The sequence below is a fragment of the Cynoglossus semilaevis genome, chromosome 7, assembly GCF_000523025.1.
Source record: "Cynoglossus semilaevis isolate Cse_v1.0 chromosome 7, Cse_v1.0, whole genome shotgun sequence".
Lineage (NCBI taxonomy): Eukaryota > Metazoa > Chordata > Actinopteri > Pleuronectiformes > Cynoglossidae > Cynoglossus > Cynoglossus semilaevis.
This window is the reverse complement of record NC_024313.1, coordinates 3,611,065-3,623,928: the sequence shown is the minus strand read 5'-3', so window position 1 is coordinate 3,623,928 and position 12,864 is coordinate 3,611,065. Positions and strand designations below refer to the sequence as shown.

Genomic DNA, 12,864 nt, shown 5'->3' with positions numbered 1-12,864 from the left:
GATTTTTGCAATTATTTTCCCTTTAATTAAAACAGATCACATCAGTGGATCTGGAATCTCATTTAAGGCCCTTTTGACACTGTTGAGTATCGGTTACAGGGAATCAGCCAATAATAGTCATAATTCCAGGGGGAAATGATTTGGGAATGTTCATGCTTTTCTGCTTTTCACTTGACATAGTTTGGGAACAACAACATCAACAGTGATGCTCAGATGTGATTTTACCCAAATGAGTGAAACTCCCTTTGACAAGGTACTGCAGATAAGACCAAATTAACCATTCAGCAACACCTCTGTCATAACTGACTCAGGATCTGTGCCTTTATCATAATGAATGTGTGAGACCTGGCGGTGATGTTAGTCCAACAATAACAAAGATAAAATTAGATCTGATACATTTAAATCTGTTAATTGGATGCAGTGTTTAACAACAACGTGTTTTGACACCGACACATTTTGATAATTAAAATCACGTCATCACCAGAAGGATGAGTCATTTATCAAGATGGAGATGGAATGTAAAACCCCAGTTCAAAGACCTGGATATCCCAGTGAACCTGTTGTTAAAATTACATGAAGGCTAAAGTTATTTTTCATATTGTAGAGTTAGAGTTTGAGGAGAGAATGTAGATATAAAGGTTATAAAGTAGGTGTTATTTGGACATTGTTGTTGGAGGTGTACAGCACCAGACAGCTGCAGAGCTCTGGTTTAAATGACCAACTATACAGTCACCAAGGTTACGTTTACATACTGCAAAACAACAATATTCATTCAACAAAAAATACCAGGGAGTTAAAACCTAATTTACAGCACCACCTGCAGAAAGGAAAAAGAGCTACATATTGTAATTGTTTTTTTGTTTTGTTTTTTTTTCCTTCAGTGTATGGTACAGAGCACCTATCTGCTGTAATAATATCAAAGACTACCACTGCAGCATAAGGGAATGACACTAAAGTGACTGATTGTACAGTTCATTTCAACAGTAAATCTGATGATATCCAACACTTAATATCACAGGTTTAGACAGAGTGGCTGAAGCCAATAAACTGTTTGCAGCTCAGTAACAGGTAGCACACTAATACACTACACAGACTGTCACAACATCATTGGTATCATTAGCATTGACTGGAAGTGATTTGCTATTTTTTGTTTAGTGAATAAAAGTTATTGAGTTATTGTAAGTTGGAAATCACAAACACGTCTGCTGTTTCTTTTAATCGATGATCTAAACTAGGCCTTGTGCTGATTGACCAGCAGGGGCTTCCTATCAATCACTTCACTTAGTCAAAGTCACATGACCTCCTCAGACTCAACTATTCTTATTATGTCTCTCCAACACTCGGCTACAGGCCTTCAGAAATGTCAGGCTTCGGGGGAAAGCAATCAAACAGTGCGGTTCATCAGGGAACGTCGGAGCTCACACGTGTTGAGGAACGCTCTGATCACGACAACCTGAGGAAGAATCAATAAAATCAATATAATCACACGGAAAGTCATGCGGTTTATTGTTAGGGCAAACCTAGAAATAAATAGTGTGGGTTCGTCTTGTTTTTTTCCCACTTTTTTGCCTCCTTATAGAGCTATGTGTTGTTTATGAAAAATATATGGTGAGGTTGGAGTTTTGTCACTATTTTGGCGGTGTATGGAGTAACAGATGTTATATACTGTAGTAGCCAACAAAGTGAAGTCAGACGTCTCAGTGAGAATTTGGATAATAAATGACGAACTTACCATCAGAAACTGTCCCTCGAAGAAGACATGCAGATAAAGAGAGACATAAACGAAAGTAATTAGTCAAGATGGTGACTTTTACTGGAGTCAATTGTAATCATTTTTACACATTGCTGTTGTGGACTGGAGGAGACGAGGAGTCAAAGTGTGAAAACGTTAAAGTAAAAAAACAGGAACTAAAGGAACAGAGGCAGAGTGCAGAAGAATGTGACGGGGGGTGGCAAAGAGTGGGAGGATTAAACGGAGTGAGATAGAGGGGGAGAAGGAATATGGAGAGATGAAACAGGAGCAGCCATTAGGAGAACCAAGGATGGAACACAGTCAGTCGGTGGGAGGAAGATGAAACTGAGATCATTAGAAAGAGGGATGATTGAAGGAACACATCATCACAGTCATCACAGAAATGAACAGAATATGGAATTTACCAGATTATTATTGTGACGTACAGTACTTCATGTCAAAAGGAGGAAAAAGCCTCAGCGTGAACATGCACTCCAAAGACATGAAGTGTGGTGGTGAACAGATGAGAAATAACAACTGAACTTGGAGGCAAAGATCAAGACTTCAGAGAGAGATCCTGGTGTTTAGCATTGACAGGACAACAGTTAATATATACATAGATTCTCTATAAACACTGGAGAAATAAGACATGTGCCCAGAGGCCTGAGAAACAGAGAGGAGCGAGTACAAAAACACACCAGGAGGGCTGCTTACTCCAACACACACAATTACTGTTTAACACACAACCACACACACACATCTATGAAAAAAATCACCTCTTGTCTTATTATCAAAGGTAATCAGCACGTACCTAACCTGAAGTATGTGTGGTTCATAATTATGATGAGCTTTACTTTAATGTAGTTTGTTTTAATGTTGTGAATATTTTCATAGACTCTTCAGTAGAAGTACAAATAAAAATGTAAATAAATGTAAAGATTTTCTATTCCTTATTGCTATGCTGTTTTCAGCAGAAACGTGGCATTTTAAAAATTCCTTTTTTAAATGTTCTGACTGACACTAATGTATTCAGCATAGAACAAGTCGGCCTGCTGTCTGACTAAAGTCTTTTCCTAGAGCTGTGTGATGTGTGTGCGCGCGTGTGTGTATTTACACCTGTACAAGGGATTTTGATGTCGAGTCGTGTTAAAATGACTCGCAGCCATACTGGCACAGAAATCAGACAGGATCAGCTGTGGGACGGTTACTGACTTGCCAGGATGACCATGTCCATGCCCCAGAAGATGCTCATGATCCATCCCACCATGATCACAGCCGTCAGAATCTGGATCAGTGCTGCTGCCACGTTGAGCCAGAACACGCAGCACACGCCTCGCTCTGAGATCAGATCACAGCGAGCTCCACACAGCACCGTGAAGGCTGAGACGAAGGTGCCTGTGAAGTCCAACCAGGAGAACATCTGGTTATTGCCAAAAACAAACGCTTCATCATTCAGAGTAAAAACAATAACCAGCAGATTTAGATGAACATTTCATATTTGACCTCTTTTTTTCAGGCCCTTCTGGTGCTCCCTTTAAAAAGGTCAAGTGGTGAAAAGGAGAGCGTTATCTGAACCATGGAGTAGAAAACAGTCCAGGCCTTGTCTGCCTGGATGAAATTCAATATCTGTTCAATTATCAGGAGACACAGACCTTCCAATCCAATATGTAGTACAGTTACAGTGTTTGTGTGTGTGTATGTGTGTGTGTAAATCTAAGCGCTTACAAATCTGATTATCTTATTACAGAATGTTTCCATGCCAACATCCCCTCAGGCGAAGGACACAAAGACTGTAATGAAGTGTGATTTTTAACTCTTTTGTTCATGAAACCCCTGATGATAAAATGGTTCATGGAATTATTTTTCCCTGACTTTGGTCAAGGTTGTTTTATCAAATGCATTAGTGGAACCATCTATTAATAGGAAATTCCGAGGCCCATTCCCACCGCTGAAATAAAAAAATACGCAGTGGAACATAAACCGAAAATAACCTAAAATAACATTTGTCGCTCCCTTATGAAAACTTGCAACATGAGTAAAATTATTTTGCTCAGCCTAAAGGCAACAGCAGCTTATGGTGACGCCGATTCTGGAACTGTTGGATCTACTGAATGATTATGTCATTACAGTTACCTTCCCATATGAGTTTTTGTTTTTCCAAGTTAGATCGATTACAGAAAAGAACCATTTGAATAATATTTATTGTGAAACGTGTAAAATGCAGAGCTGTGGTCATAACATACAATAGTGTTGATGGATGAAGGTGGCAGTGAACATTATCATTCACCCTGTTGGGATGAGACAGAAGCATCCTTCCTATTGAATTTATTATATTCCTTTTTGTTTGTGTTTGGAGATATTCCGCGGTCTTGCTTTGCAGTATTGAATGTGGTTGTTAATCGGCAGATAATCACGTATTTAAGTAAACAGAGAACCGACAGGGCAACAGTGTGGCCTCTGCTTGGTCCAGAATGCTTTTTACTTTCTTCCTGTGTGACTAAAATGCTGGTAGAAGCCGAGGAAGTGTCAAGGCCGGGACAAGCTCGTCCAGTGAAGCCACTCTCTTTGCTATTTTGCAAAGAGAGGAGAGGAGTGTATACACTTCAGCAGACGTGATGAATTATTTATGCTTTTGTGCAAATGAAAACCATTTATCAGACAAAACGTCTCAATCAATAGGAAACGGCTCACTTTCAGACAGTTTGACTGGAGTCACGTTGTCCCACACCATCGCAGCCTCTTTCACTGAAACTGTACCGTCTGTTGACAAGGCAACCAATCACAATAAGAGTTGAATAAGAGTTTACATGTGGAAAGAGATGAGGGGTTTGGCTGGATTTTTAGTCTTGGATAAATCGGTGTTTTGAAGCCGTGTTACCGTTGTGGTCTGACCAAGACAGAGACATCTTCAGGTCACAGACGCTCCGCCCACCAGCAGATGCTCTGGCTGCTGGTGAAGCTGCCCACCTACAGATATGAGCTGTGACTGACAGCTCATATCTGTGACTGACAGCTCATATATATAGGAATTTATGTGATGCACCCTTATGAAAACAGATGAGAAGAAAACTCCAAACATTGTGTTATAGTTAAATGACATACACAGTTTAAACAGCAGAAAAAATATTTTATTATTTTTTTATTTTGTCACACTGACCGTTTTTATGTGTGAAAAGCAAAAAGCGTTTGGATCCTCTGTTGTTTTACGGGGGAGGTGGTGTGTGTGTGGTGTGTCTGGTCATGGCTCTGCCTTGAGGACATTTTCTTTTGGTCATTTTGTTGTAGAACCTTTGTCCTCTGGGGAACTTCTCAGGTCAGAGAGTATTTTGAGGTTAATTTAATTTGATTAGATTAGAATTAAATCGAGGTTGGGGCGAGGTTAAGGATTAGGATTAGGCATACATTTTGAATGGTTATAGCTGGAGTAAATGGATAGGGAATGCATAGGGTCTATGTCCTTATAAATCATGAAAAGCAGACTGTGTGTTTGTGTGTGCTTGTGTCTGTTGGTGACTTGATATTACCCCAGACTAATGACTGCAATTACACACAGAAATGTGCAGAGCGCCCACTGGCAGTGTAGGAGGTTAATGATGGAGTGTGAGAAAGAGAGAGCGAGAGAGAGAGAGAGAGAGAGAGAGGAAAAAAGAAAAAGAACAACAGACTCAAAGGCAGGTGTGCTCAAGACAGTAGAGCAGCGATGGAAAAGTTACTTGGAAATTATTAGAATCTGATGTAGCATTTACCGCAAACCTCAAAAGCTAATCTAATCTAACCTAATATATTTTAATCTAATGTAATCTAATGTAATCTGATCTAATCTAACCGTATATAATTTAATCTAATCTGATCTATTTGTAATCATTCATGAACAAAAAAATCTCAGGGTTTTCGTCAGGAACTTCAACTTGAATACAAAATGAGGAAAATATTTCATATAAATGTCATTAACACAAGTCGAATTCTGTGATTTTCATTAGCCATTAATTATACATTAGGGTATTAACAGGCTGGCACCAACCAGGAGTGATTTGCATAAATTATTTTGTGTATTAAATCACAGCATTAGTTGACAGTTGCAGCTACACATAGATCTACATGTTGACACACACAATCCATCAGTGTCACACCCTTGACCTTTGCCTTCCTCTCCTCAGGCCAGAGTCTTTTTCTTTTCTTTTCCTTTTTTTTCAGTCTTCTGACTCCATACATCACACCATCCTGAGAATGGTTGGTTTTATTTTTTTAAATCAAATCTTTAAATTATTTAAAGACTGACTGCTCATTACTGTAATCCCTTTACAGTGCACTGAATCACCAGTGGAATCAAAGTCACTTCTCGTTTGTCTGCAGGGACAAATCACAAGCTGTGACACATGAGCGTCAGGCATGATTAATGCAAGTTCGACCACCAGGAGTCGGTGGAACAGTTTCATCAGCTTTGATTCTCCAACCTCAGGTAGAGTTTTTGTTTTTCCTAAAATTAGAAGTTAAATACAGGTGTGGCTCATGATGTTAGATGCTATGGTTACCCTTTCACTGGTGCAAACAGAGCTTGCTGACTGGGAGAACTTAGTCTGAGTTTTTCCTTTAAACATGTTAGGCTATTTAACTTTAAAAATAAATAATGCAGGTCTTCGCCCAGTGTACTCACTCACTGACTCTGTTTATGTAGTCTTTTAAGTCTCCAGTGCAGCTGGATATTCTTCTTTCTTTGTCACTTCACTCCTGTTCATGCTAACACACACTAACACACACACACCGACGCGCACATACACATGCATGCATGCATTGTGTTCATTTCAGTCAGTGTTGTCATGACAACTAACTGCTGCTATTCAATGAAATGTCAGCATTCAGACAAACCTACACACAGAGTGAAATGTTGCGCTGATGTCTTTATATGTTTGGTTAAATTTTCATCTCAAAATGTCACATATTGTGTGGGCAAAAAAATTGTTAGCTTCTAATATTTTCTTTGATGGATGTGTGTGGTAGTTGAATGAACCAGCACACTCACACCACACACACACATACACCGTACACACACACTGGAGTGTTGTGGGTTGATGAGCTGAGGAAGGACATGTCACCAAAATCATGTGGAGGTTTGTTGTGTGAATTAAAATAGAAAATATGCGAGAATTAAACGGCAAACTTTTCCTTGTATTTTCTGCCATAATTTCTTTTATAGACACTTGAGTTTGCAGTTGTACTCGTGAGTTAGTGTCTGATCTTTCAGACATGGTCAGGATCAAAGCTGTAGGAGCTTTTCTCAGTTAGGATCAACATATTGATGAGGCTGGTGCTGCACACTGTGCGTGTGGGATTGTGTATGTAGCATAATTTACGCAGCATTACACACACACATAGTTGGCATCCAGGTATATACAGAACACTCTTACTGTTATACCTTTCTTCATACAACAATTGACCTCATTAGAATAAAACAAAACAGTTCAACTTGCACTGGCTTCGGTTTCATCACATTGAATTGTACATGTTGTTGTTTTGGCCAAAGTGTGGAACAATAAATGGTCAATAATGTGTGATTTTTTTCTCACCGAGGTCACAGCTCACCATAGGTGTTGCTGTTTACTTACTGACTGACTGCGTGTAGACAAAGAAACCCTGCAGTCAGACCCATAACCATCTGGTTGAAAGACAATTGCTCGACCTACTGAGCCTCAGACTTTACCATATGCTGCGTATACTTCTGTGACTAGCAAATCTCAGGAGGTGGTTAGCTCGCAATTAAAGTTTGTACTCAGGAGGAAGTGCTCACTGGTACATTCTGGATTTTCTTTTTGTTTTAATGAGACAAACTGTAGTAAAAAAAAGTTGTAAGAAGTATAATATTACTTTGCATTAGTGGACTTAGGATAGGACGTTGGATGGAGTTACCAGGCAAGAAGAGAAAGAAAGAAAGACCTCAGAGGAGATTTGTGGATGTTGTAAAAGAGGACATGGGGATGGTTGAAAAGAACCTCATTTCAGTCCTCAGACGAGGCAAGGCAGCAGGTCGTGACTTCCCCTGAAATTCTACAAAGAAGGAATTTGCTAATGGAAACAGGTTTCAGGAGTGTTTAGACTTGCAAGAAGGATATGTGGAGAAAAAAAACGTTTTATTTTCATAAATAAAGATGTTTTTTCCACATCATGTTCCTTTTTTCTATTTGCTGTCTTCTGCCAAAAAAAGAAAGTGTGGAGTCTGCAGTGTTTCCTATGTCCCCAAAGACTGAGTAAGTAATAACAGCAGATTTAAATTTTAGCTGCCTGCAGTAATTAGTCTTGGGAGGTGGCCTCCGCTGTTTTCTCCAGTGTTGCTTGTCATAATCAAGGGGGCAATAAGGAGAATAATAGCTGTGCACCGGTTGACTTTGTGGCATCGTGACTCACGATTACTAAGCAGGAAAAATACAAAAAAGAATTGAAGAGGAAAACCTTCAGTGTACTCGTAGTTTTGCTGCCTGTACCTTCCTCGCATCCTGCAACTTTTTTATGGAGTAGATCAAATGTCAGCTTCAGACCCCAACAGTGTGAAGTCGAGGTCGACACCCATGATGATGAAGGTGATGATCGGCTCTGCCCGCTGTGCTGATGCGGCTGCCTATAATTACAGTACATGCTCCTGGGGTCTTTATACCCACGGAGATGACACCTCCACTCACAGATGTTTCATTTAGCACGTGTATTATCACCTGTCAGACTGAGGCTAAGTCTCTGACAGTCTTAATTTAACACAAGGCGTGAATGAGATCTTTTCACACATGGATTTGTACGGTCAATGTTGGTAGACTTTACTGTTAATGCTTATATTTAATACTTAATTCCTTTTAGCCTTTTCTAAAGGGCTTTAACTGGTCTGTGTGTACATTTTATCGCAGGCAGGTTTGACAGACACGGTTCAGTCTATGTTTCATTTGCATGAATAGAAGAAGCGTTAAAAAATGTGTCACAATACTATCAGGCTAGTATGTGGTTCTACGTTCATCTGCAAGGATGCTGCCCTCAGTTTGTATTGTCTCCTGCAGAAAATGTGTGACATTAAGAGAAAGTGATGTGACATAAAAAAAATGTTGGTTAAACCTCCTTGAATGCAACTCACCCAGTCCAGGTATGAAGGTGTTTAGAAACAGACAGACAACAGCCAGGAGGAAAGGCATTGTGGGTATTGCTGCCCGTAGAGGTCCTTTCTTCTCCCTGACTTCCACCACCACTCCCCCACCAGCTGAAGGGACCCCTGAGAGAGCTTTTGCTCCGAGGCTGTCCCCTGTCTTGATGTGTCTCTGCTCTATTCCCGTGTCTTTCTGTGCCATTTCTTGTCTGTGTGGATGTGACTAAAAAACAAAAGTGTTTCTTTTGGATGAAGGCAGATGAGAACAAATGTTTCCACCTTTGTCTTATACACGAACCAACAACAGACACTTCAGCTACACAGTCCTTTCAGAACTTTCTTCGGTTGAGACGCTGGGATGTCTCTGCACAGACTCACAGCTGCCGATGTCCACAACTTTTTTTTTGTTCTCATCAAAGAGCGACAACTGTTGAATTGTTTAATCTCATCCACTCCAGAGAGCGCTCCGTGTCTCAGCAGCCGTCAAAGAAATCTGCCTCTTGTCTCTGTGTCCAACATGATCCTGAAGTATCAGAGGCAGTGAAGCGGTCCTCCTCCAGAGATGTCCAGCATCTTCTTTGTTTCTTTCTCTGTTTATTTTCTTCTTTCTGTATTTCTTTGTTTCCTTGTTGTTTCTTTCTTTCTTTCTTTCTTTCTTTCTTTTTTTCTTTCTTTCTTTCTTTCTTTCTCTCTCTCTCTCTCTCTCTTAGTCTTACTGACTGTAAAGAAATATCACACTGGTCTCTCACACACCTCTGAGAGACAGAAGAGGAGAAAGTGAACACTGACTCCCCCTTTTCTAGGTCTCCTTCTCTCTCTCTTCTTACTCCTCATTTTTCCTCTCTCTCCTTCTCTCTCTCTCTTGGTGCTCCCATTCTTCCATTTAAAGGCACAGTGCACATAAATATGGCTTCTGTGTAATGAGATTTTTTTTCTTTAAGTGTAGCTTTATTCAGTGAGACTGCTTTAATGTTGACTGCTGCTTGTGGGCATCCGTTCTAATCATTTCATACGACAGAGGTCTGCGTTGATCGGGAACTATTTTGATGGTAATTGATGGAAACATCTGTTCACGTGGCTCCTCAGTGATTTCAGTGGGAGCGTGAACACAAGACACGACTGATATAAATGAGAAACGGCAGGAGAGAGAGAGAAGGAGGTGACAGGAAGCAGGGAGTCAGAGGGAAGGAAGAATCAAAGAAGACAAAAGTGAGTGCACAGAGAGCTGTGGATGATTTATGGTGGAGGAGGAGTTGTCAAGCTAAAGGGACTGACACCATCAATTTCTCAGTAATTCTTCATGCACTCCTATAATAATCACATCTACATGCTTCCCTCGCCCTCCTGTACCTTCACTCTCAGTGTAAACACAGGCAATAAACACACGCTGGACTTTTTGTGTGTTTATCTTTCCCTCTCCCTGTATCGTTGCCTTCCTTTTCTTCTACTTCTTCTTCGTCTCCCCTCTCTCATTTCTGGCTGGTCTCCTAGCAACCCAGGAAGCTGGTAGGTAATTATGCAGGGGATATTGATCTTTACGTTTCAGCTCCGTTTCCTCCCCATCTCTCAATCTCCCTTTCATGGTTTCCCACTTTTAATTTCCCTTCGTTTTTTGACGTGTTGAGACCGGCATCTTTACACCACATTAAATCATGTGTCTGACTATGTGGTCCACAGAAATCTGGACCACGGAGCCTGATCCCTGTGTGGGGTACCTAACCTAAAAAGGCATGTAGTGAGATGTGCGAACTCTGATGTAATAGTGTAGCAGTTATGGGGCATGCCTTACACATCTGCCAAAAAAGTCCTGGGTTCAAGCACCAGAGGAACTACATACTGAATGGCGCCTCCTCCTTAAATTTTATATGATGTACATTTTTTTGTTGTGTTGTGTAACCCACCCCCCACCCCCGACCCTTACATACACACACACACAAACCTGCAACTGATCCCTTAAAGATTTGTCAAACTAGTTCATGAGGCAAAATACCACTAAGTGGTGCCTTGGGCTCTGGTGACATCACAATAGTAAATTATCCAAATTATTCAAAGATATAAAATCATTATGCTATGGTTTGAAAATTATATAAGGAATTAATAATAAACGCATTCTAAATAGATCTTGTACTGAAAACAGATTTCTTTTACCAAGAGTTTCATCTTCAGCCAGAGTGTATGATGCAGTGACATAGTATCATCCATTTTCACGTAGACGTGTTATATCTCTCTGATCAAGATGTGTTTGTTTGTGATCGCACCAGGAAACTCGCGTCCTCTCTTTTCCCTCTTCTCTCACATTGTCAGTGTTTAATTAACATTGATTCCATCTGTCAAGAAAAGCTGACATCAAACAAACATCGCTGCATGTGTGAGTTTGTGTGTGTGTGTGTGTTCATCCATTGTGTCGCCGGCCGTGGCCTGGATCATCACCACAGTGACTGCACTGTTCACACACTCCTTTTCTCCGGCCTTTCATCTGCAGACTCTGGGCTGACTCTCTCTGGCCTTTTATGTTCCTTCTCATCTTTATTTCTCTCAGTCAGCCGCTCTTCTGCCTACATGAATTTCTACCATTCAAACAAGTCAGCTTTTTCATGCACAAACATTCTTTCATTGTTAGAACGCAGCGGCAGGAACACGGCACAGAGACGGAGGTATCGTTTTATGCATATTATTATTTGCTTTTTGTTTTATTCTTTATGAGAAATGTGAACAACTTTGACAACTTTGACACTAAATCACTGCTGTTTTAATTTGAATGAATAATGACTCAGTGTAGGACTGTCAGTGTACTTAGCAGCAATACAATTACTTAAAAAAGAACTGAGGTAATAATCTTTTGTTTGAGAAATGTTTACCCTTGCTAAGTGAGCTCACTAGGTGGCAGTAATGTTCCTCAGAGAGAGAAGATCCGTTTAAACAAAAAACAAAGAAAATGAAGAGTTCAAACCAAAGCTGTTAACTTTTTAAACAAAAACAAAATTGTGTTAATTTATTTTAACTGTAAAGTTATTATTGTAAGTGGGGGTTTTATTATTATTATTATTTTACAGTGGGTGCTCTTTAATAAGTGGTTTATTGGCTGTTTTGCTTCTTTATATTAGTCTGCAAAAGGAAATAAATACAGATCGAATAATAACACTATGCACAAGAGCTAATAATAACAATAACTACTGCCTTAAATGAGCTGAAGCTGTAAAAGAGTGAAACCCAAGGGTTTTTTCTTGTGTCCTACTTCCACCCAGCCACAGGTAGGTCAGACTGACAGACGGATGTGTCTTTTAACAAATAGGACTGAGCTTCTCAGCTGCACAGTTTTGATGTTTTCTCACAGCAAACCAACATGACAGTAGATCAGGTCAAATCTGTCTTTTATACCACAGTCCTCCCCAAGAACGTGGCGTCATTTAGCTGCTGAGACGCTGAACGCTCAGGATGCTGATGAATGTGTTTGGTATTTCTCAAAGCACCACGACAATTACACGTCGTCAGAGCTGGAGCAGCCCTGTCTCCTGTCTGTCTAATTGCCACCCCCCACATTAGTATGCAAATAATGTAATCATACAGCCGTGTCCTCTAATGACTCATCTGTGTGAGAAAGCACACCTTCTTAGTAGATTCTACTGTCCTCATCAAATATGTCCACACACGGACAAACACATCAGGCCTCACTTCTGGTAATGGGAGAAAGTGAAAAGTGGGTCTGAGGCTATTTAAAGCAGGTCTGAGCGGTCGACTCACTGCACTGACGTCAGCTGACGTGTCTCTCTGGGTGAGATGAGGGAACGCTGGAGTTTATTAAAAAATCATCTTCAAAACGAATCCCCTGTTTGCTGCAAAGCTGAACATCCAAATCATCATGGAGGGAGTCTTTGACGTTTACGTCTGAAATTGGGGAAAGAGCAACTTCTACTGGCGGTACAAAAAACCATGTAGACTAGAGGACAGTTGACATATTTTTTCTAACAGTCATTTACCCTAATAAATTAATTACGTTACTAATTACATGGATCCA

General features: G+C 40.3%; 1 protein-coding gene across 1 annotated transcript; it reads right to left on the bottom strand.

Annotated features, from left to right (window-relative positions):
- Positions 1-1,245: 1,245 nt before the first annotated feature.
- stum (stum, mechanosensory transduction mediator homolog) lies at positions 1,246-12,395 on the bottom strand. The gene is made up of 4 exons (XM_008312801.3): positions 8,841-12,395; positions 2,945-3,127; positions 1,733-1,741; positions 1,246-1,453 (listed from the first exon to the last, which is right to left on the bottom strand). The coding sequence occupies exons 1-4, from the start codon at positions 9,049-9,051 to the stop codon at positions 1,419-1,421; spliced, it is 438 nt and encodes a 145-aa protein (XP_008311023.1). The 5' UTR covers positions 9,052-12,395; the 3' UTR covers positions 1,246-1,418.
- Between the last annotated feature and the right edge of the window lie 469 nt (positions 12,396-12,864).